Source organism: Tinamus guttatus, unplaced genomic scaffold (assembly GCF_059628265.1).
Source record: "Tinamus guttatus ecotype Peru unplaced genomic scaffold, ASM5962826v1 Tinamus_guttatus_pri_ptg000451l, whole genome shotgun sequence".
NCBI classification, from domain to species: domain Eukaryota; kingdom Metazoa; phylum Chordata; class Aves; order Tinamiformes; family Tinamidae; genus Tinamus; species Tinamus guttatus.
In genome coordinates, this window is record NW_028288985.1 from 4381040 (window position 1) to 4406702 (window position 25663).

Genomic DNA, 25663 nt, shown 5'->3' on the forward strand with positions numbered 1-25663 from the left:
ACTAAGCACCTACCTATTTAGAAGCATTTTTGAGCACTTTTTCATTGAAAGCATTTTGAGTTTTGCCATCTTTCATGATTTAGAAGGTCTTGCTATCTTGATAGCAATTGCCTTTTATATACCCTATAAGGCGCTTTCAAGGAGCTTTGCATAAATTGTGCTTATTCCTCCATACACAACATTCCAGTTATAATACAAAGAGATCTTCATCTTGGTAGAAATAGCAAGTTCTCTGTTTGGGGGGGGGGGGGGAGGGGGGAAGAAATAGTAGTTATTTGATAATTAAGGTGCTCTTCAGTCATGAGTAATCATTGTGCATTTGGTTATATAACTTTAATGTGTTTCTTGTAACTGAATTAAAATACACTGTTTTTCTACAAAACAAGTTCCCTTATGTACATAGTTTAGAGATAAAATTGACATCTAAAATTTGTTTATGTAGGTCTATGGCTGTCCCTTGCAATTATACGTTAGACCTTTTATTATCTTTCTTCTATGTTTTCAAAAGAGAGACAATATATCGGTCATCTCAAATGAACATATGAAAGTTACTATCTGTCTTGCATTTAATATGTAGCTAGTTAAAAAGGCACTAGACATATGGAGAGCTAAAAAGTATTTCTTTCTACTATCGGTTTTGTTCCAAAATCAGTAAATGAGGGTGTGGTAATGCCTGAAGTGACAATGCCACACAGCTGCCTTAGGGTATTCTCCTCTATTACTACTGTATGCATCTTAAATTATCATGTAGTGGGCCTCAGTTTTACTAATCTCATTTTTGAATTTTGGAAAATTTTACTAATTTTAAGGTATTTATGTCCTCAGGGGAGAGCAATGAGGCATAGTCATTTCATTTATAGGGATGGAAATTAGCTTAATGATTACTATATTTTTAAAGGAATTAGGTTTTTGCCTGAATTATTTTGTTAGTAGGTATACCCCCCTTATTTCATTTCTTATGAAATGTGAACATAACCAAGAAGAACTTGTGTAAATGCCAAGAATGTGTGGAGTCAAACTGCTTGCTTTCATTCTTACAATGCTAGGGAGATCTTGCTTGCATTCACCATTAGCTTTGTGAGGAATGAATGTTCCTATTTTATGTGGAAATGATCAATGTGGCAAAGGCATTTCTACACAAAAAAAGAAGCAAGGATGGTCATCTTATTATCATGTCATGATAAATACAGTTCTAATAGATAAATGAGACCATACATGAAAGATAAGTTGTATGTTAGATTGCCTATAACTTGCAACTGTTATTTAAAGCTGTGGCATGCTGGTCTGACCTGATAGGAGATCATTGAAAATAGATCACAATTTATTGCTCACTGGTTGGTATGACAAATCATCCAGTTAATAATGTCATGTCTGTAGTAAATTAGTATTTAGACTTGCAGATTGTTGCTCCTGCCTCTGTATTGCCATTTGGAAGCCTTAGGTTCCAAAAAAACCTGCTTCATGAATAACAGAGCACTGAAAGTCTCTCATATGCCAGAAATATTTTGATGTTTTTATTTTTTTTCCACTGTTGAATACCAATATGTCATTTTTCAGGGAAATATAATCTGAGTTGATATAACTCATTTGGCTTTGCAAGTGTTTCGTATCCTTAAAAAGCAAAAGCAAACTGATAGAACTCTAGATTATAGTTTCTTTTCTGTTGCCAATCTTTGTTTTCAGTAAGGTACAAAGTAGACTGTCTTTTTTTTTTTTTTTTTTTTTTTTTCACAACCACTTTTTGATGTAGATTGTAGATGGTATGTGAGTATGAGCAATAAATCCTATTCACACATAGGCACATTATGAGATTTTCTCACAAAAATGCATTCTAAGGAGAATAGTAAGTTGAATACTGCTAAAGCTGTGGTCTTACAATTTTTTCCATAGTGTTCTTGAGGTGTTCTGAATCTGCCAAGGAGAAATGGTGTTTTTATCTAAAAATATATTTTGCAATAGTCCTACTGGTGTCATCATCATCATCTGCACAAATTTCAGCTGACAGCTTGAAATCAAATGGTGCCCAAGAGACATTTATATTTGCCCATACAAGGGACAATAACACATGTTCCCAGATGGAATTTACAGTGATTTCTATCTGTCAAAGCATTATTCTCCCTGCTAGTAACAAATCAATGTCTGCAGAGAAAAATGATTCCTCAAACTAACTCTGTGTTTGTGTGTGTATATGTGTAAAATGCACTTTTTGAGTCTGTGCTTCAGGGTGAGGAAAAGCAGATTTAAATTAGTATATTTTTATTCACACTGCTATATAGTAGTTGTTTTTAAGCTTGTGTGGAGATGTATACCCACCTTAGGGAACTTGTAACAAATGATGTGTGATTCCAGTTTGAGAGAGGGCAAGCAAAATGAGCAGTAGATCTCTCCAGATTCCCAGAATATTTTTTCTCCATGTTTCATTATGTACAGTAATGATAATGAACTTGTGAAGGTAGTATTTTATTTTTTTAAAGTATTATTATTTATTATTATATGTTAGTATTTTAAATTACTATATTAGTATTATTTTATTTCTTAAATAATTGGTCTTCTGTTACTTTAGTAAATCTCAGTTTGGGAGATAAATAGTGATAGGTCATGGCCAGGTAAGACAGATGGTCAGTAAAATCTAAAACCTAGGACCATCTACGATCAGTGTTATCAGCTCCTGTAAATGTTCTGCTAAATCTTCTTGAATACCTCTAAACACAAAATGATAAAAAGTTATAGTATTACCATAACCATTTTTCTGAAGAGAGGTTCTTGCCTGCAGTCATTACTAATATGTGAAAGCATGTACATATAATAAATACCACGTATTCAAGTCAGAATGAATGAAAGCAATATTGTTGAAATCTCAGTATTTTAAAGGTGGATTGTATTTTGGAGGGATGGAGGAAAGCAGCATGGCAAACTGGGCTGTGCCAAGAGAGACAGAGCTTCACCTAATGCCTGAGGAAGTGTTTTGGGTAAGACTCTGCTGGATTAGGTACACCTGGTATCCAGTAAAGACTCTCTACTAGACTTTGTAAACTTAGATGTCATGTTAGGCGGCTATGGGAGAGTAGAGGAGGATTTTGAGACTAAAACTTCACAGATTTCATCAATAAAATAAAATGTATAGAGGGTTTCCAGAAGAGACATTCTCCTTAGCTGCCTTATTCTGTTTATTTAGGTACAGGAATATGAGACAAAAGATTTTGTAACAATAGGCTGTACATGAATTCATTTCTACTAGGGTATTTGTAGGAAGAAGGGGGAGAAACAGAGATGAAGATAAACTGGGAAGAACCAAAATACAAGAAAAAAGATTCACATAAAACACTTTTTTTGGCCATTTCTGAATACTTCAGAAAACTGCTTTTAACCCTTTTCCCTACCAAGATTGCCTGTGCTGCCAAATTGATAGTTTGTGTGTTTCTCTATTTTATTTCCCTATTCTTGTTGTCGCTACTAAAATATTCTCACTTTTCCCTGAGAATACGATAATTGGCCGGGAAAAGGCAAAAGGAGGACGGCTGCAGTCCGGGCATGCTGTCAGTGCTGATCGTTACACTAGTAACAGGAAAACAGAAGGCAATTCTTATGTTTTTTCTAGGGACTTTCCCGAGTACCTTCTCCTAAGTAAGTACAAGGCTATGAAATGAAGCTTGTCACTACTACCACCTATTAAATACATTTTTTTTTTTCATACAAATATACTAAAATGCTTAGGTAGTTTCCATAGTTTTTCACATGCTTAGCATTCAGAAGAAATCAAATGTGTTTTAGTTGAACTATAAGCCAAACTATTGTCTTTTTATCCTCAAAATGATTATAGGCAGGAAGCAATTTAAAATACTTTCAACCATTGAAAATGCTCAACAGAGTTGTTTTTTAAAAAAAAAAAAAAAAAAAAAAAAGCTCTGAGCAATTAAATGGGAAGTTCTAGGGAGGTGATTAAAAGAACAATTTGTCATTTGAAATGGATATGGCTAATGGGTATGTATTTAAATATTGCTTCCTAAAGCAGTTTCTTTCTTTTGTGCTTACTTTTAGGGTAAGAAAGATTTGATCAGAGCCAGTACATTCTGAATGACATTGCTAGTCTGAAACAATTAGTTCCGAAATGTGATAAAGAGAAACTAATCCATCACCCTTCACAACTACAGGGTAAATGAAATTGGGTTCTTATTCAGCATTGGAACCCAAACTAAAGCATTTTTTTTAGATGTTTCCATTAGCATTTGGGTTTCCTCCGGAGCAGGAATGAACATTTAACCTGCCAGTTAAGGACTACTTTTATATTGCAAGGTCATGTTCAGTTTGGAACTAACACTAGCTAAGGATCAAATCCCATGTGTTAGGAGAGGGGAAAAAAAAAAAAAAAAAAAAAGTGGGGGGCAGGGGGGAGAAGAACAGCATACAGCACCATACAGGCTGGGCAGCCTTTCCCGTGGCTACCTTTTATATATATATTATATATATTTATTTATATTTATATATATATATATTTTATATATATATAGAATGTGAGTGTGGTGGGATATTGGTGCTGGTGGTTGTTGTTATTTGTGGTTTTTTTGTTTTGTTGTTTTTTGTGGCATTGTACAAGACAGAAGACCTCTGTTTCTGAAGGATGAGCTTAGAATTTTTTTTTTCCTTTTGACTGCAATTGTCTACTTCTAATGCTTTTTGGAAATTTTTATATCACTGGAGTGCTGCTGCACACAGTAGCTGAGCCAAGTTAACCAAACGATTTCTATAATTACTGCTTGGCTCTTCTACAGTTCTGGGTATTCAGAATGGGGGTCAGCAGAAAGAATGTAAGTGTCGCTGCAACTAGATTGAAAAAAAAATCCATCCTTTTTCTGATTTTTGAAATGGGATAGTGATAGCATGATTTTTAATAATAATAATGAGTGGGTTCTTGCTACTATATATTTTAAGATGAAAATAAGGTTTTACCTGGAAGAATCATGCTTTTAATTTCAGCTAATATTTCAGCATTCTTATTGAATGCACAGATTTAAAACATTACGTAGGTTTCTCACACTGCTTCTACTCTTTTGCGTTATTCCATACGCAGAAGTTGCATGCCTAATTACCTGCACAGCCTGCTGAAAATTGATTTTTTTTAATATTTTAACCTACAAAATAATTCACCTTTTATGCCAAAATGATTAATGGTATACATTAGTTTCAAATCAGGATGTTTCCCATTATACTATGGAATAGAATGAGTTTCTTGGACTATATTCCTAACAATAGTTACTTGTAGCCTTAATTCTTAACAAGACGAGTTTGGAGAGAATTTCAGTAACGCTTCTAAAAGAAGCACGTAGTTATTGTAACTATTTACGCTTTTATCTCACCTCAGGTGGTTTTTTCCAAGGCTCATAGATGGTAGAAAATGACAATATCAGGCCAGAAAGGATGACTTAAATTGTTGAATCCTTATTTTAGAAGTTTGTTTGAAAATTACATGAAGTTTTTATAACTTTTTTTTCCATTGGACACTTCTTGTATGCAAAGTGCCTAATACCATGTGAACATAATCCTAGATGATGGTATGTAGACTGCACAGTAAATAATAAACAAATAATGCAAAAGTAGAAGCCAACCAAGATATAGTAAACAAAAACTGAGTAATAACTGTAATTTCCAATACCTTATCCATCTGTGGTCTGAAAGTAAGGAAAAAGTACATTGGAAGGCAAAGGATTAGCTCTCTGAGGAAGCCCAGAGGAGATGTATTACTTTCATTTATAACAGAAAATCAACTGCAAACTTGTAATTGACAGGGAGTGAGTTTATGTCCCTTGAGGTGCTCTGAGATCAGCAATAGAAAAATGGGGTAAACACAATAAATCATAGAACAAGTTGTTTAATATGAATTTTTCTGCAAAATAAAACTACAATTTTGTAAAGTATAATAAATATAAAATGAGATATTGGCTGCAGGGCACAGGGAAAGAAACACCAGGATCCATTTTTAAGAGAGGCAATGAAAATATATGTCAAATGGGAAATTAGTTTACTTGTAGACTGTCAATGGTTGTTCGATTTAACTGCAATATCCTTTACATTTTGCATTCATAATGGCTGGTCTTAATGAATTTGCTCCTGACTTAAGGTGGTGTAATGGGAATGAAATCAAGCTGCTTATTTCCCTACTGGGTATCCAGATTGGTCCCCTTCAGTGGTTTTTGTTTTGTTGTTTTAGTTTTTTTTTGTTGTTTTGGTTGAACAGCAGGTGATACCTGCTTTTGAGTATTTATATTGTAAAATGGGTGTATGTAAAAACTTTACATGGGCTATATTCCTGTGGCTGGATGATGAGACTGCTGCATCACTTTCCAAAAGTATTACTTGAAGTTAAGCTATAGCATCTATCGTGGTTCTTGACGCTGTGTAGCTGTGTTGTCCAAGAATAAAATAGATAGTTTAGTTGTAATGTTTTTCTTAATCCATGGTTGCTTTCCTTATCTTTAATTTATTATTCATCTCATGTCACATAGGAAGTAACTTTTGGACAAAGACATTCCTCTACCTGAAGAGGTTTCTGCTACAAGCCGAACAGGCCGGCTGACTTTCAGCAATGAGCAATTTCCCATGTGTCGAAAGCCTCACTCAGGAGTGCTCTAGGGAATGTTAACAGTTTGCACGCACAGATCCTGAAAAGTTATATTAATGGAAGAAATATAAATATTGATGGAAGAAAATTAAATGCATTTAGGATAGGCCATTCCATTTTGGCGTGCTTTTTGCATTATTCAGTCAAATACTTTGATAATTTCATTTATTGAATGTTTTTTCATCTTCACAATCTTTTGTTAAATTCTCCTGTTGGCTTAGCATTTTTCTGGGTGCATATTCATACTTAATGCTGAGGATTATATTAATTGCCTGCACTTCATTTCATGGCTGTGTCCACATCTATGCACTTTCAAATTAAGCTTCTGCAGAAGGATGATCTTCGCTCTGTAAGGGCAGTACAAGTGCTTGAAGATATTTTAACATCAAGGCAGAGCAATCAAACTATAATTGGTGCTAATTAGCACTTGCAGAAGCTGTAATTTTTTTATAAACTTTAAGCTGAGTGGCACTTGGGTGAAAAATTATTTTTTGCCTTAAAAATCATTAGAAATTGATTTCCTTTTTGTTTCCCTAAGATATGAATGAGAGGCAGGAACCTCACCTCTTAAAGGAAGTGGCTTTTACTGAATAAAATTTGCTACAGAGTTCCATTTTCTCTATAAGTAATGAACAGCAAAACAAAAATATACTGTACTTTCTACCATATCTGCTAGTTTGTTTCAAAAGGGTTTTCCTTTGAAGGGACCATAAAGAATAATTTTGAAGGCAATTTTGGCATTTCATGCAAAAAGATCTAATTTTTATGAGAAATGTAGTTTTGCTGTGTGCTGCCTCAGCCAGGTGATTACTCTTTTTTGGCATTCCTTTCATTTGCACAGAACTCTGCCGCTTCTAGGTGTTCATAGAATCATAGAATCATAGAATGCTTAGGGTTGGAAGGGACCTCTAGAGATCATCTAGTCCAACCCCCCTGCATACGCAGGGACACCTAAAGCACGTGGCACAGGACTGCATCCAAGCGGGTTTTGAAGATCTCCAGAGAAGGAGACTCCACAACCTCTCTGGGCAGCCTGTTCCAGTGCTCTGAGAGCACTTGAACACTTGCTCCAGTGTTCAAAATCTGAGCTGTATAGTAGATTCCATTTCAAGAAAATCTGGTTTCATTTTTGTTATCTGATCTTTCTATGCGTATTACTTCTTTAAAATATTTGGGTGAAGCAGAAAAGTTGTTTTTGTATAAAATAACTTTTTTTCCTCCTCTAATGGAGGAGCCATGGCTTTGGTGTGAAGATACTTTGTCTTCTTTTGTCTTATTTCCAGCATCTTTTTCTTTTTTCTCCCCTGTTTTTGGGCTGTCCGGTCCTCTTTGTTTGCCACTCTTCTTTGAAGAAGAAAACCTCAAAACCCTCATCTAACTCTCTTGTTTCTTTTCTTTTAATACTGGTTAGAATTGTCATTTGCTTGGATCTTCAATGAATATCCATCATTTGTACAAGAGGACAGTCGGCGATTTGTGTCTCAGGAGACTGGTCACCTCTACATAGCCAAGGTTGAACCATCAGATGTAGGAAACTACACCTGTGTTGTTACCAGCACAGTGACTAACAGCCAAGTTCTTGGTTCCCCAACTCCTCTAGTGCTCCGCACGGATGGTATGACTTCGTATAATTTTTTTTTTTTATACTGTGAATAAAAAAAAAAATAGTATACTAGTAGGGTATAGCTCTAGTTTCTGGTGAACATTTTTGTCTGTTTAAATTGCAACTTTCATGCCTTCTCAGAATAGCAATTACTTGTAAGAAAATAAACTGTTTTGTGTTTCTTACCCCTTTTCCTCTTGTAGATATGACAACAATTTAATTGGAAGCTCCCTATGCTTGTTTTTCCAAACACCATGCTAAAACAGCCTTTGTTTTTTAAATTGAATGTGATCTCTGTTTCAAAGAGAAAAGCATAACTTTGAAAAACAGATTTTTTTTTTTCTTTTTTTCAATTTTGTCATTCAGGTGTGATGGGAGAATATGAACCCAAAATAGAAGTTCAGTTTCCTGAGACGCTTCCTGCAGCTAAAGGTTCGACTGTGAAGCTCGAATGCTTTGCACTAGGAAAGTAAGTTCCCATCCTCACTGGAACTGCAGAGTTTAAGCAGCCCGAGGTTTATCCACACAACAGAGGCAGAGTTCTAACAACCTTTGCAGTTTTCTAAAGTCCATATTTTGACTGTCATGCTTATTGCCTTGGTAATAACCAAATAATAACAGTAAGGTGGCAGTCTTAGATCACTTTAATTGTTTAAAACACAGGAATTTACTTTTAATTTCAAATTATGTGGAATAAGACCAATTCAATTTTGCAAATGTACTGACCTTCCTCTGTTTTCTCTGTGAACAGTGACATATTCTTGAAGTCGCTCAGAATTTTGTCTAAATTTAAATGATAACTATACCTGATGATTTCATAATATTATTGTTTTTGTATATTTGAAATAAAAGTAAAAAAGCATCCATCTTCTGAATGATATTTCATGCAAAACTGATCTATTTGGTGTTTCACAATGCTCAAAAAATGCCTTTTGTTTCTGTAAATGTATTTACTAACCACTTTATGATTTATTTGCAGACAGTTTTGTTAGGTACTCAAACTTTTAGGTGCCAGCTTGATAACTTAAATATATGCCATTGCTTCTGTTGCCTGGCTAGGTGAGTGAAGTTTTAAAATCAGACAGAGAATGGGTGTTCAAGGATGGAAATCTCAAAAGACTTTGCTTGTGTCTCCTTCCATTAAAGTCAATGGTAAATCACTTGTCTACAGGGGAGGCCAGTGCTGATTTACAGAAAATTTTACAGTCAGTGGACAGTCACATGGATATTCATGAAAGTTTGGAACCATAAGTAATAGTATGTGAAGCAGAATCTATTTATATGCAAATCAGTTACTGTACTATATCACCATGTGTAATATAGAGTACGTATCCACTTCACAAGCCTTTTGTCACTTTGAGTTTTTTCTTTTCTCTTATTTTTAGCCCTGTGCCTCAGATTAACTGGAGAAGAACTGATGGTCTGCCATTTCCACGTAAAATAAAGCTAAGGAAATCCAATGGCATGATCGAAATTCCGAATTTCCAGCAGGAGGATGCTGGACTATATGAATGTATTACTGAAAACTCAAGAGGAAAAAATATCGCAAGAGGCCGTCTCACCTATTACGGTAGGAAGCCACCCCACTTTGTCCCTCCCTTACCCATGAAATTATTCCCATGGGTTTGTTCTAGGTGTACAGCTTCTGCTATGGCAATCAAAAGGTTGGGGCTTAAAGCTCATGGCGTCATAACTGTTTGCAGAGGAAGAAAACTTCTGCACTGGGCTAGTGTCAGACAGAGCAAGGACTTCTGAGAAATATCCATGTTCCAAAGGGTAGCTGAGAGTAGTGTGGAAAGTGCTTGCTTGTCCCTGATGTCAACTTTTTATTTTTGCACAAATGAAACTTTAGGTTTCTAGTCATTTAGATTAATTTTAGGGCTGTAATGTCACATATTAATATCACATTTTTAGGAAATACAAACTTCATTTTGTTTTTGGATGATTCATACATATTATGAAGCCTTTTCTTTTACATTGGCAAATTCTATTTTTAAATGAGTAAATAAATAAGTGAATATAATCCAATGTAGGAAATGAAGAAATGCAAAATTTAATAGCTGGAGAACAAGTCTCTTGTGCATTTAAGGCTGTGGAGTGATTTGAATAAAAGAAAAGCATATTTGTGGTCTTTTAAAGCTGCAGTGATTTGCGACGAAGCAGTAACTGACAGTTATTGTTAAAGCAAATTTCAGCAAATAGGATTTACCTTAGGCAAATGACAATTTAAAGTGTGTCAATTTAAAGACTGTTCCTTGAAATGTATGGGACTTTTTCTTCCACATAGGTATATTTGAGCAAGGATTTTTACAAAGTAGTACAAAAACCTGCTGTTGTACAACTTTCTACAAATATTGTTTGTTTTTTTTATTGGAAGCTGTTATTTACTAGAACATGCAGGACCCTACAATATAGGTTTTAGTCAGTGCAGTTTTCAATTTAAGAAACCACAGATTTTATGAATAAGAAGGAAAACTATATTTCTTCCCTTTCCTCCAGATGTCCAAAAACTGTCATATGTGCTCAACTCTTACCATAATCATTATTTCAAGACAGCTTATATGTTCGGTTTAGAATTCATTTCAGTAACTTCACATGTAAAAAGTAAAATGTATTTATTTTTTCTAATAGCATTATGGGGTTTAAAGTATATTTCTCATAGTTGAAGCTGATTATTAGAACGAATATTCTAAGATATTCTAGGTTCTTTAATATTCTCTTAGAAATATTATGAATCTTCCCTTTTTTCTCCTGAAAGACTACATCAAGAATAGGCCAACATCAATGAGCAGTTTGTTGGCCTCTCCAGGGTTCCAACATTTGTTTAATGCCACTTTTTTCTTCAGTGTATTTCAGAATACACTAAAAATAGGACAAGATCATCTAAGTTTTGATTTTAATCTAAAATCTGCATATATAAATAATTTGCCTTCACTAGAAGTATATTCATTTTGTCATCACTGTTATCCCTTCCATAAACAGATAATAGAAAAGAGATTCCATGAATTCTTTTGGGAGCATTGAAAAATGAGAGAAAACAGTGACGTTTTTGTAATTTAAGATGGAGTTAAATAACTGTTAACATGGTAGAGGTATTTAAAGCTATTTATTTAAAGTATAATTGAAGAAAATACACTTTTAATTAGTATTAATTGAATGGAACTCTTGCTTAAGAGTGCTGAAGTCAAAAAAAACGTTATCAGGGAGAACAAGATCTGCTGCTGTTTGCCTTTCCCTCAGTGATGTTGGTGTGTGATAGCACTGGAGTGCTACAGGCTGCCCAGCACGTTGATGGTTGAAGTCAGCCAGCAAAGGCAATTGCTTGTAACTTACGTGTAATAGCAGCCACTCTTGTTCACTTATCTAAGTCATGCAGGAACATATGGGAGCAGACTTGCTCTTCTGCGAAAATTCAACACCCCAGTAATAAACAGCTTTTATATAAATTTTTGTGCATAAGATAGTAATGTTTCCATAATAATGTACCATTAAAATTGTACTGAAATAACTCATGAATGTGGAACAGCCTCACTGTTTGCATATTTCATCTGATAACCTGACTCTATCTTGTTCATGGAGATGTCATGGAGTTACAAAATATGAATATGTAAATATTATGGAGTTGCTGAGTTTAACATGAAGTTTAAATATCAGTGCTGTCCAATAACTTAATTGTCCTGCTACTAAAACAGTTTATCTTTCTTGTGTACTAGAACTCTCCCTACCACTATAAAAATTACCTTTGGATTATTTTTGTATGGAAGTTAGATAATTTCCAGGGACTTTTGCAATTAGGTTCAGATACTTCCTTAAGGCAACTTGTTTTTTCAGAAAAAAAATATTTAATCTTTTAAGTCACAGAAATAGGCTAATCTCATCACTGTGAAAGTCATATTTTTTCAGGGAAATATTGCCTAGAAAAATGAGGGTGACAATTTCTGTTTTTACAAAACTTCACAAAAAATCTGAAGAATTTCCTGCTTGTTTCATAACTGTTTTCCAATAAACTACAGTAACTTCCTTTGGCCTCTGATCTATTGCCCATAGACCGAGGTGACCGACCACTACCATCAGAAAGTATTTTCAAAAGAGATTTCCAGCCCAGCTTTCAGAGAGCAAATTTCAAAATAAAAATCCTCAATTAAAGACTTCCCGGATGATCTTTCTGTAGCCTTCTGCCTCTAAGCAGTGGGCATGGCAGTCCTCCATACTCTTTGGCAGAGCTCAGCTTCTGGAGAAGAGTTGCTGTTGTGAAGTTCTGCATTTCATTTACAGTATTCCTGTGAATTACAGAATTTTAAAAAAAGTTTTTTTTTTTTTTTTTTTTTTTTTTTTTTAAATTGGAGTTTCAGACCACCAAGGAACTAGGATATAAAAATTCCTGTTAATATGTGTACCTGAGGAGGGGACTGCAAGGTAAATGTGAATTATTTGCAAATTGGATCTCGGCAGTTTCTCACTGCTTTTTCAGCTTTGGCTTCGAACAACTTCACAGCTTCCACAGAACCACTTGTTGCAACTCACTTGCACCAAATCACAGAAGAAAGATGTTCTTAAAACTCTTATTTTCAGAGATGGTCTTTTTTCCTTGTATAGGGTAAGAGATACCACAAAGTGCAATAAAATAATAAAATAACTTGTTTCCTGGAGGGAGATCTGCTTGTTCTCTCTATAAGAGAAAGATGATCATAGTCTTCTCCCCTGCCTCCCCACCTCCAAAAAAAAAAAAAAAAAAGGCATTAATTACATGGCTATATCACTTCTTGCATATGGACCATAACCGTTAGGAGAAATATATTAGGGTATATTAGGCAAAAAGAGAAGCAAAATAAAAGCACTAGCTTTAAGTTAGCTAAGAGACTAAAGGCTAAAATATTTTAAATCGGCTACCCCTTGGTTTGTTGCCCTAAGGGAACCTCATATGAAATTTTCATGAGTATTGTGAAGAAGGTTCCTGAGAATCTGTATAATTTTCACAGACTATAAGTTCCTAGCATGGTCCTGATCCCTGTGCACTTTTTAATCTCAATGAAACTGTTACTGCTTATGTGTTCCTTGACTAAGGAGGAAAGAATGTCTGCTTAGCAAGATTTCTATAATGTACTCAAGCCAGCATGGTCATTCAATAAAAGAACAAGGCTGTAAAATTAATCATTGCAGTCTTCCTTTGGGAGCACAGATATGGTGTGTTGCCCTCCTGAATGAAACTAGGTGTTCTAAACAGGTAAAATTTTTTGACCTAATATCAACTGGAGCTCCTGAGGAAAGTAGCTGCACCTTCAGAGTGGTTGAGGTAGGCAGAGCACCTTTAAAAGTGCTTGTCTTTTGCGAAGGTATGTAAATCTGCATGACCTTCTCTCTGCACTTTTCCCACCTTCTACAATGTGAAGGTCTTTAGCTTTGCCAAGGTGCTATTTGAGAGTATACTGGCAGGTGGAAGTGTCCCACTGTCATTTCAATTTTGAAAGAGTAGGTTGGATTGTGTCTTCCTAAAGAATTTGAAATGCCTTTTTCAGACATTTAGTAAGGCCTTTAGGTGTGGGGCATGAAAAAGCTATTGTTCTTTCTGCTGATTCCTTGGTAATTAAAAAAAAAAAAAGGGGGGGGGGGGCGGGGGGAAGATGTGAGAGAGGAGGGGAGAGCTCCCTCAAGAGGAAGGGGAAGGCTGCATCACAACTCTGGGGCATTGCTTAAGAAGCCACAAGTGTAACATCACACCTTGTGTCTTCACAGGCTCTGTTCTCTGTATTTCTGCTTTGAGTGTCGGTCTTGCTCCCACAGCTGCTTTAGGGAGCCCAGTGCTGAAGACTGCATGACGCGAAGAGACTGAAAATGAAAATTTACAGTGCAGATTCTGATGAAATTGAATAAAGGTTGAACTTGAAAGAAGGCTCTCTTTAACCTGGGTTTGACTGGAGATAGGCAGCACATGTGAAATATTGCTCATGTATATATTTATCAATAATTCAAGAATTGTTGCTTGTTATATAAATATTTGGCAAGTGAGCTATTTTTCCTGCACTTTGTGTAATAGTGTAGGACACATGCTAACGTGTAGCCTTGAGCTTTCCTCCCCTTGACACATGTAGGACAAACAGTCCACATAGCAATGTGAAATAAAGCAAGGACCCTTCTGGAAACTTAAGTATACCAATGTTAGTATTGTAGAGTTAACCAGTATTATTATCCAAGAAGAAAATATATGTCTGACACAAAGATGAAGTTATCCTGTTTTTTTGGGGATAAGCAGGCAATGAAAAGCATCTCCTCCCCAAATCAGTGAGAAGTATTAACCCTTCTAGGGCAAGGACATTGAAAACAAAAGGAATAACAAAGTTTCACTGTAAAGACTAGTTGAATTTCAAAGCAACTTAAGTTAATATCTGATTAACTATAATGTAGGTGATTCTTCTGTAGAGGAGTCAAATCTGAGAATTTATGAATATTTATGTACATATATAGCGTTAATCTTTGTTATCATAAAAGTATATTGCTATATGTAATGTGATGTTTGTTACTGCTTTGCAGTACATAATAGGGAGAGAGAATTTATGTGCTTGAAGAGAATGAATCTTTTTAACAAAATTAATACCAATCCCCATCCAAATGCTGGTGTGATGGTCCTGTGCCTATGGCATTGGAAAAGGTTTAGCTCTCTCTGCATTGCAGACTTCTCTTGTGTCCAAAGGCAAGTCATTAATTTCCCTGGTCTGAATTAATTGCTGGTATAACACCACTGCAGTAGGAAGTTCAATAGGAACTTATCTGACCTCCTGTGTTTTCAACAGTCATCCATAAAATAATGATCTTGCCTGCATCACTAGAGTTTTGTATTTTTTTATATGTATATTTTTAGGTATTTTATATGAAAGTGTTAGGACCTCTATTTAAGCAAATAAAGGATAGTATTTCAAAGATCTTTCTGTTTTAGAAGCTAAAGCTTTCTCTTTAGGAGCCAAAGCCTTGCTGAAAGAAAACTTCCTTCTAAACATACATCTGCACAGCATGGTCTACATCTTGTGTACCTCATTAATTTTTAGGTTCCAATAAGGGAACAAAAGCAACAGCATAGACCTTAGTATAATCTGCACAGTTTACATTGAAAGTAAGATAAACAGTTGGCAATTGGTGTGCTGAGCACCAGTCTGTAGCATTAGCAATCTTAACAGTACCAGAAATAATGAGTGAAAATGATGCCTACAAATAGTTTCACTTAGTGTAGTTTTACAGTAAAGACATATGCAAAACAAATTTTTGGCCCCTAGATCTAGGGCATAAATTAGAAGCTTTCAGAGTTTTGCTGTTGATCTGGAAGGAATTCTTGTAAAGTATGTATGTAATGAAAGAGCAATATAAGCAGTATTTAGGCCTAAGACTGACATATCATTAGGGTTGGGTGTTTTCTAGTACTTAAAGGATTTTTTTCAGTATTGGTTTGATGATTCAGTTACATTAATTATTTAAGTCAGATATTGCTATTTTTTTCTCTTGCATCAATTTCAAAGCTCTACTGTTTAACCATCAGTGATTTTAGTATTGGTTTCACTAGTTCAGATTCAGTGATCCGTAACCTCCATTTTCTTTTGTTTTACTACTCTAATAAAAATGTATAAGAAGGAAAGTGGATAATTTCTTTAGCTAACTTGGACCAAAACCAGTGAGACTCCCTGTTTGTATAAATCAGTCTGTGTACTGACCAATTAGTCCTTTGCAAATTAATCCGTTGATTTTCATTTGGAACAATAATGTGCTGTTATGTTTTTCACTTGCAGCAAAGCCTCACTGGGTTCAGATTATAAAAGATATTGAAGCTGCCGTAGAGGACACCTTGTACTGGGATTGCAAAGCAAGTGGGAAGCCCAAACCATCGTATAGGTGGTTGAAGAATGGAGACCAGCTGTCAACAGAGGTAATGCTCTTTCTTGAAAAACACGATGATGTGTAAAAGCTAACTGTCCTTCCTATGGCAATCTGTGTAATTAGTCCAGAGAAATGTGTTTTTTCTCAAGAACATCTGAATAGAAATTTGAAAGGCTGCAGTACTACAAACACGAACACAAATTATGTTTTACAGAAATATCTTGCCTAAGGGAGGTGTAAAAGCAGTGATAAAAATGTAAAATTAAGTATGTAATGAAAGAATGAAGAAAGAATTTAATAGAATTAATAAAAGGTACATATTAAAAATGTGATAGAGAACTTTTGTTATGATAATTTTTGTTAGAGATTTAAGCAAGCGTTTTTAAGCTTTGCGAAGAAAAGGCAAAAGATCCTAAGAAGTCATAGGTCACTGTTACTTGAGGCAAAGAATGAAAAGTAAATACATGCTATACTGCTATTTGCTTTAATGTTGTATTTGTAGGTATGTGATTTAATGTTATTAGTGTAATAGAAAGTAATACTTTGCTGATAGGGAAAAGAGGTTATATGCTTTGAAGATAAGATGCTTGGTCTTGCAGATCTGTAACTCAGAAAAGTATCTGATACCCATATCAATTTTAGTTGTCTTTTCTGCGTTGGAGAAATGGTCTAGCTCCAATTATCAGGTATATAACCATAGAGGCACTAGTGAAAACAGGAAGAAATTTTACCTTTGGTCCACACTGATAAGACTGCATTATGCTTGGTGTTGGCACCCACAGTTGAAGAAGAAAAAAAATGCTCAAGTGAATTCAGTAAATAGTTATGAAGAGTGTGGTCTAGACAACGAGAAACGGTTCTTACCCTTCAGAGTATTTTGTGGACAGGTAAAGTGAGGGAGTACAACATATCGTCTCAGGGATTCAATGATACTGTTACTGTAGTATACAAAGTCTCTAAGATAATAAGCTTTTTTACTTCAGTAAACACAAAAATACTTTCCCTCGTTTGGTCTCTGCATACCATTTTCCAGCCCAGAGCATTGATGTCCAGCCTTTTGCCATGACGTAAGGGCAGAAGCGTGACTTACACTGTAAACGCATAAGAGCTATAATCTGTAGGATTAACTCTTTGAAAGATAAGGGTGAGGAGACAGCAGGAGTCTTCTGTGACTGCATATCATGATTAGTTGTCCTCAGCTCTTCTGTATCCTCTCTTTGTGCTGGACTTCACAAAATCTCCAGCTGGGGTTATTCTTAGCTCCCCTTCTCCACAAATGAGTCTTTTTTAAGGGAGATCGTAAGGAGAGCTCGTAGTGCTAGAAACAGGATCTGGAGTTTGAGGCAAGTTCATCTTTCTGTTTGTCCTTTGCCTAACCGACTGAGCAACTTTCAAATAAATGGGAAGGGACCTGCAAAGGAAGGAGCTGAGCTGGGCGGTCTTCTCTGGCCAGTAGAGAGCCGAGTCGCCCTTCAGTGGGCACCAACTGTAAGTAGAAAAAAGTAGAAGAAACAGAAAATAGGGAGTACCATTGCATTAGGCCTCATGAGCCACGTGCAGATCATTTCTTAGCCACTTCTGCTCCGAAAGATATATTTGAGACAATAATTTGTTCTTCTGTTTGCTATCATTTCTCTGCTTTTCCCCAAAGGAGAAGCGCTTCTGTGTGGTTGTTTGTTTGGTTTGTTGTTGTTGGGTTTTTTGTTTTGTTTTTAGGGTTTTTTTGGTGATTGCAATTGTCCTTTCTCACCAGTTCCTACCACCGTATCCTTGAAATTAGTCACTTTTTATCCTAATTTATATAGTTTTCCAAGAGAAAGATAGGTGAAAAGAACCTTGTTGTTCGATAGCTTTGTCAGCTGTCAGACACTTAAGTTTGTCCTCCATTTAATATCTGTTGGAATTTATTCTGCACAGTACCACAGAGAGCTCATTAACAAATCCCATCTAAATAGTATGAAATGCCAGCACCAGCTGTATATTTTAGTCTATTTTAAAGAGCTTAGTTTTCTTCCATGTTTTGGGAAAAATGCAAAGGTATTTCAGATTACAAATATCTATAAAATTGGCCAAGTTTTAAGAAGTTGATTCCACAGATTGTCTTGTCAAATCCACAGACTGTCAAATCTCATAACTTTAGCAGTGCTGCCATAACATTATATGACCATATCACTTACTTTAGAACCCTTTTCATAATTATGTTGTCATATTTGCCTCATTTATTGTATTTATGCTGTCATATTTATCTTTCTTACTTATTTTAAATTCTCCACAGGAATTATGTCATCAATAAAGATATTTTTCTTAATATTCAGGGAAGGATCCAAATTGAAAATGGTGCGCTTACAATATCAAATCTAAATCTGACAGATTCTGGCATATACCAGTGCATAGCTGAAAACAAACACGGTATCATCTATTCAAGTGCAGAGCTCAGGGTTCTAGGTAAGATCACCTTTCCTTTCTACTGAAACATAAACCTAACTTTTCCCTTCATTGCACACACCTCATCTCCCTGCTATTACATCTCACAATTTGTAACTCACCCAGCTACCATCAGTAAAATAAACATTTTTGTCATCCTAATATTACTTTATCTGCAGGGCCAAAGAGATTATTCACCTGATTCCAGCGGATTTGCAGTCCAATCATTCATTGCTTTAAAACAGAACATAAATAAATTATTCATTAGGGAAAGAGCAGAGACAAAGGCTTGGATACAGGCCTGAAGATTAAAACTAACCATATGATCTGGAAGCAACACTGGCTCAACACATCAGTCAGTTGCAGTGATCTCCTGCATCATGATTCCAGCATTCCCAAGAGAGAAGTGTCATTTAAAAGCAATAGAGTGCTCTTGTGTGCTGCCTTTCTGCATCAAGGGTACGGGGGATTATCAGTCAGTCATTCAAATGATATGTACTCGAGTCTAAAATAAACAACAACCACTTATTAGATGTGAATGTGCATAGTGCCAGTGCATTCAAATGCTGTTGCACTTCCTACCTCCAATATAGGAAAGCGAGATTTCAAAACTAAGCCTGGAGGAACAGTGTGTTGTGGGACCACAAATTATTTCCTTCATATTGTTAAGATTGCAGGTTAATCAGCAGGCTACGCCTCACCTAATATATTCAGTTGCCTTTCAAAGTTCAGCATTAGCATCGATGGAAGTCTTCCAAGCACCTCAAACTAAACACATAAAAAATGAGCTGCTTTGTAGTTTTGTGTCATCCAACATTCTTGATCTGACATAGTATTCTGATACAAACTTAGAAGCCAGCAAGTCTTGAGTTTTAAGTAGACTCTTCTCACAAGACTTAAGCAAGGCATGTAAACTCAAATTCAACAAAACTATGTTAGGCATGTGCTTAAGGCTCACTGGATTTAGTGAGCTTGAGTTCAAATGAAATCATCTTTTCTTACTGTATGTACATGTTCTATTTGGTAGCATACTTTCAAATTTGTGAGCTCTAAGTGTTTATCTGTGTTCCTTTAATATAACATGGAGAAATGCATAATTGTCAACAGAATAGGTGGTTGGGTTAACTATTTAGTCCACGATTTTAATTATGGTTGGAAGCTAAGAATTATCGTATAAGTAATAATTAGTAGTATCATTAATAATTAGTAGTATCATTAATAAAATTCAAGGTGTTTTATTTCACTGTTAGTATCCTCTCTGTTTTAGCTTCTGCTCCAGATTTTTCTCAAAATCCAATGAAGAAAATGATTCAGGTTCAAATAGGCAGCACAGTTAATTTTGAATGCAAACCAAAAGCTTCTCCTAAGGCCAAATTTTTGTGGAAGAAAGGAGGTGAGCAGCTACAAGAAAATGAAAGGTATCAAGTCTTTCTTTGTTTTAATCTTACAAAAAGGTTGTTTATATTTTTCATTCTTTTTTGATAAAAGCTTATATAATAGTGTCACCTGTGGATCCAAACAGTTCTAAAGTTAAATGAGTATAAAGTTTAATAGCTGTAAAGTTCTTTGGTTGGTTGACTTTCTAATTGTCATTGTATCTGAACACAGAGAGTGTTAAGGGCCAACTTTAATTTTCAGTGTAATGCAGAGGGTGACCGATTTCTAGAGAAAAGCAGGTAAGCACAGGAAACCTGGAATGGTGAAAACTGTAAATCTGCAACTCTCCCATTTCTGCCAAAATTCTGTCAAGGAGGCAGATGAGACATAACACAGCCATGGTCATAATCAGGTTGAGAAATGAAAAGAGAAAAAATAATGAATTATCACTGGGCAAAAGTTAGTAATTGGGAGGTCTGCAGTAGGATTTTTGCCATTCTAATATTTTGATTTTTAATGTTCTTCTGCTCTTTATATAGGAAAAGTTATTGCAAAGATAACTCCAATATGTACATTACATCAAAAAAAAAAAATCGAAAGTTTGCCATGAATTTAAAAGGGGAAATCCTTATTAAATTAAAACTTAAGGTGAATGGTGGCAGGTGAAAATCAGCATTGACAAATACGTAATACACCTTGCAAGGGAAAAATAAAACTGCTTGTATCCAAGTGATTTTCTTTTAAATTAACCACTAGGAAAGTGATACAGGCATCACTGTGGATGGATGGGTGTAAGCATCTGCCTAGTGTACATTAGCAGCCAAACAAGAGTGGTGATATGTATGGCACAGAATAGAATATAACTTTTAAAAATTATTCCATCACTACCAAAATCCATTACTGTGGATACTGTGTTCAGTCCTAGTCATTTTGGTTTGGTTTGGTCACAAGGAGAGATTGTTGATGAAAATATTTAGAAGCATTGACTCTAATTAATCTGTAATCAGTTCAGAAATAAAAAAGATTAAGACTGCATGACTTCAAGAAGAATTAAAGGCAATAAGGGTATGTGAAAACAATGGATTATGAGGGGAAAATGGGATATGTTCTCATTATTCATTCAAATACTTAATTTCATGTGCACATCATTTAGATAAAAAAGGAAAATTAAAAAAAATAGGCATTCAGATTTTCTAAAAGCAACCATAAAGTTACCCACTTTATGGAAGATAAAATAGATCATTATAATAGATCATTATTTCTTTAGTTATTTACATGATAGTGAATATGTTTTGTGTTAGCAAAATGCTAACATACAATAAAAGTTCTTGGTGGAAAGGTTTTATTCACCATTCTCAACTAATGACTTCCAACAATATGAACATTTTGTCTAGTAATAAGCATTATAGCATTACAGAATTAGCCATGAAATGAAATTGTACCAGTCACTAGATCATTTTGTCAAACATACAGAAATGTACCTCTCTGCACTCTGGAGCAGCCAATTTATCTTTCCAACCATAAGGGTTTACTGTTTTTTCAAGCTTTCTGTCTTACATTTCAAAACTTGCATAAATTGGAATTTGGGGGCTGGACAAAAAAGAAGTTTGAATAAGTGGTCAAATTAGTACAGTTACATATGTGACATTGTCGAACACAGGAGCTTGATCCTTAAGACATTCTACCTGCTGCTTTAGCCCTCAGCAGAGGCTGTAAAAAGTCTCAGGAGCAGGATAACTGCCTGGGAGGTTTGCTTGCACTGAGGTCAGTCTTTCTGCAGTTCGTTGCTAGAGTATCTGAGCTGGTGACAAACTTGTAGTCACAGCAACAGCCACGGAAGACAGTTTGACTGGGAGCAGGGCTGAGAGGATGATTACACATGTCCCTCCCCATGCTTAATGGGATACTGCAGTGTGAGCATAGTATAGCTGAAGTGTCTGAAGATCCAGAGCTGAGCCTGAGGGAACAGATTGGTCCATTTTGCTTTTGGGGCAGATTGCCAAGGCAGTGTTCTGATTTCATAATTGCACCTGTGCTTCTCTAGCTCTGTTGTGTTAGGTTTTACAAAGCTGCGCCTATCACTGCGAAGCTTTCTCATCAGGTGAAATGGTTTTAGCCTTATTCCTATAAAACAGCATATAGTAATTTTGTTTTAAAAATTAAGTGCAGAAAGTTTTACCAGATAGATCAAAACCTTTTATGAGAACATTAGCTGCTGTTATTTATAAGGCCAGAGTTGTCTCCTAGTACTCAAAAGGTAGGCAGATGTAATAGCTTCTTGGTCTGCGTGGCTCTGGCTCTTCTTCACAGGGGACACAACAGCTTTCCTATGTTCAAATGTTAAATGTTGACAACTGTGCAATTTGGCAGAAGATAAGACATCCATCATTACAGAGCTTTATGCACAGATTTGTTTAGGTGGCTGCCTGCAAGCAAGCAAAGCCTCTTTCAAAGCAAACCCTTTGGTTTTTCTTCCTTTGTGAAGAAAATCCTTCCTCCTGTTGCAGTGTCATAACATCACAGTCACAAAAGAGTTTGTAACACAGGGCCACTGTGAGCCCTGTTATTATTTGATGATTGTTCTTATTTCAGTTGTCACTTTTGTGACCCACGTGGCAGATGTGTGATAGCTAGCACCTGATTTTCTCCTGTTCAGAAAATTCTGAGCTTTTCTTCTGGTGCCATTCCTTTTAAAAAGGCAAAGAGGGTGGTGTCCTCCTTGCCCTGGCCTGGCTCCTTTGCTGCAGTTGTCTCTGAGCACCCTTCAGATAACCTGTGTACGTTTGATTCATAGTCTTTATGGCAGCAAGAGGGCAGCTGCCCAAGCTACCAGGTATGCTGGAATATGCAGGACTCCACGTGTGCCCAGGAGTGTTTGAGCCCGAAGTGGGACTGTGCCTTGCAAGCAGCCTGTCTGAAAGGACATCAGAGCTAATCTGAATGCTTGTTACAATTGCCCTTCAAAAGCAATAGCTAGTATTTTCATTTGGGGTGATCACACCAGGCAAAAGAAACTAATGTTCAGTTTCTGGAAATGTATTGAGCACATGCAACACTGCCTGCTTAGATTTGTGCCTTTGCTTGAAAGAGCAAATTATGGTTTTTAGTTATGTGAACTAAACGCAGTTGTTTCCAGAATATGGCCCAGAGTGTCTTGTACTGTATTTTCAACAGTACACTATAAATGGCTTACAGAGGAAATGTAATAACAAGCCAATAATCCTGCATTAATCCAAATGAAGTGCACTTGCCTTCTGAGCAAAGGAGAAATTTGATTCTTTGAAGAAAGCACTCTAGTTCATTACTGTCTGCTATGAGTAATTGCAATTCATGAATTTATTTCAGTTCTATAATTCTTGCAGTTGAGAAAAGCATTTCCAACTACCAGTACATTTTTCAGCCAATAAATATGGTTCTAAGAAAGAAATGTGTTGTTTTTTAATGGGAGAACTCAGTCCTTTGGCAGAAGCACTCCTATCCCAGAGCAGTCCTTAAGAGAGGAAGGAGAGGATGAGTAAAGGGTTTCTCCTCGCTTGGCCACTTGCCTTTGAATGTAAGGAGCCAGCAGGGCTCGAGCAGTCTTCAAAGGCTGCATCCCCTGTCCAGGAGTCTGTTTCTGCAAGAGAACAGCTCTGCTGCTCATATTGCACTATATCCCACCTCGATAAATAAGAGTTTGCCAAATCCATTTTCCCTTGCGTAGCTAGAATTATATTCCTACTGATTTTTGGTAGTTTTACTTGTGGCATAATAGAGTATCTCTGGTAGAGAATTTGGGCAGTGTGGTGCTTTGTTTTTCATGTAAATGCACACACATACTGGAGCATGTCCCCTTCTGAGGTTAGGGGCAGGCAGCTCCAGACAGTCACAAGGTTGTTGTTTTGTCAGCACCCTAGTAGGGGCAGTGGGTTTAGGCAGTGCTACCTGGGGCCGTGTACCTGAGTGGGAAGGCTTAGCACCATGGTAGAACTGGATCTTAGGCGTCTGCTGTGAAAATAAGATGCAGCATCATGGATAGAAGCAGCACTTCCTAAGAGAATTTCCTTTTAAATGACAAATACTCTATCATTTCAAAGTATTCTTCATATTTTGTGGGTAAGAGAATTTCTGTTTCATTTAGGGTAGTGGTCTCAATATTTCTGTGATGCCTGGAAGATTTTCATTTTGATGTCATTGTTGCTTATATTGTTGATTTATTTTAAGATGATGCTGTATTTTCAATGTATAGATTTGGATAATGACTCGGTAAGGTTTACTTAAAGGAGCTAGAAATGATATATGTTGAGAGGGCAGAATATAAATTTCAAAATGGATTCATGAGCTCTGGGCTGAGAAATCACTCAATAGTGGAAAAATACAAATTTGCATCTTGTTAATTTTGCAAGTATATGATTTTTAAATAATATTTTTAATAAAGACAGCTACAGAGTGAAGAGCTGTAGAATGTGAAGGTATAGGGGCCACTGTAGAGTATTGCATATCAAAGGAGAGAAAGGAGAATCAAATGAATTGGGTACTGAAGGAAGAAAGGGCTCCCTTCAGAATGCAGGTTCTTTGCTTTGAAAGGAATAATTTTGGATGATGTAATGAGTGCAATAATCCTAGTGAGAATTCTGCTGGTTTTAATGATGCCAAATCAGGTACTGGGAGAGCAGGAATGTGATTACCTGGCACAGGTCATCCCCTCTTATGTCTGTTGTGGGCATCACCACAACCGGGGCCATTTGTAGTTACTTATTATAAGGCCTGTAGAGAATTTCTGTATATTATATTTTATCAGCAGTCACTGAGCCACAGCATGGCTGGGTTTATTCCAAATTAATCTAGGGCAGCTTCTACTGAGAGCACTGCGGAGTCCACAGGGTCTCCGAGCTGAGGATCATAGAGGGCAAAGCAAAGCTGCCTCCGAGGGGTAGGGCTCCAGGAGCCACTTCTGTTGCAACGCTGGCTCCCACTCTCAATAGATGAGATTTTATTTTTATTTCCTTTATCCTCTAAAAAAGCAGATTAGACTGACTTAACAAAGGTTATATTAACTTAATGCCAATTTAATTCACATTTCTATGAAAAACTGAAGACATACTAAAAATATTACATTGTAGGTGGGCCCTTTAAAGAATTTTTAAAAAATATTTAATGTATCCATATTATTTGTAATTGATAAGTAGTTCTAGAAATTTATATGGCATAGGTTGCTTGTAGCTGGTGCTGAACTCCTGGCTCAAATATCTGACTGGAGAAAAAGATTCATATAAGGGATTTTGAGATCATGCGCAGAGTGTTTCAGCTGCTAACAGATCTACCTTTTTTGCTAGAATTTTCTAGATTTATCAAGAATAGAAAAAGATAAAAGGAGCACAAAAAGATATTGTATACTTTAACTTCAGTAAAATAGACATTTCAGCACAAGTCTCTCTCAAAAAAAGGGGCAGTTTAAGCATCTTTAGCTATAATGAAGTGGTATCAATTTACACGGGGGAAAAAGCCAAAGATCTAATTACTGATAAAATGTTAAATGGTTTTCATGAGTATCAGTTACTGGATTTATCATCACTATAGTGTTTTTAGTTCCTTATGTTGCCTTATGATTTCAAATTGTGATGTAGAAAGTAATGCATTTATTTTCTAGTGCTTCAACGGGAGCTTGTTTTGGCTATCTTTCTTGTTAAGTAATCTGGTCTAATTCAGTTGGAATGTGATTCATATATAAAAAGCAGTTTTGACCCACTTTTTTGTACTTAAGTGTTACGAACTGGAAAGTAGCATATTTGTGTTTATTATAT

General features: G+C 35.9%; 1 protein-coding gene across 1 annotated transcript in view; it reads left to right on the top strand.

Moving 5' to 3' along the window:
* LOC104577906 (contactin-3) overlaps positions 1-25663 on the top strand; it is a 68575-nt gene that overhangs the window by 24772 nt on the left and 18140 nt on the right. Inside the window, exons 4-9 of the mRNA XM_010225421.2 lie at positions 8028-8231; positions 8586-8688; positions 9605-9789; positions 15992-16128; positions 18395-18524; positions 19771-19921. Coding sequence (XP_010223723.2) covers positions 8028-8231; positions 8586-8688; positions 9605-9789; positions 15992-16128; positions 18395-18524; positions 19771-19921 — 910 coding nt within the window. The remainder of the gene's footprint in view (positions 1-8027; positions 8232-8585; positions 8689-9604; positions 9790-15991; positions 16129-18394; positions 18525-19770; positions 19922-25663) is intronic.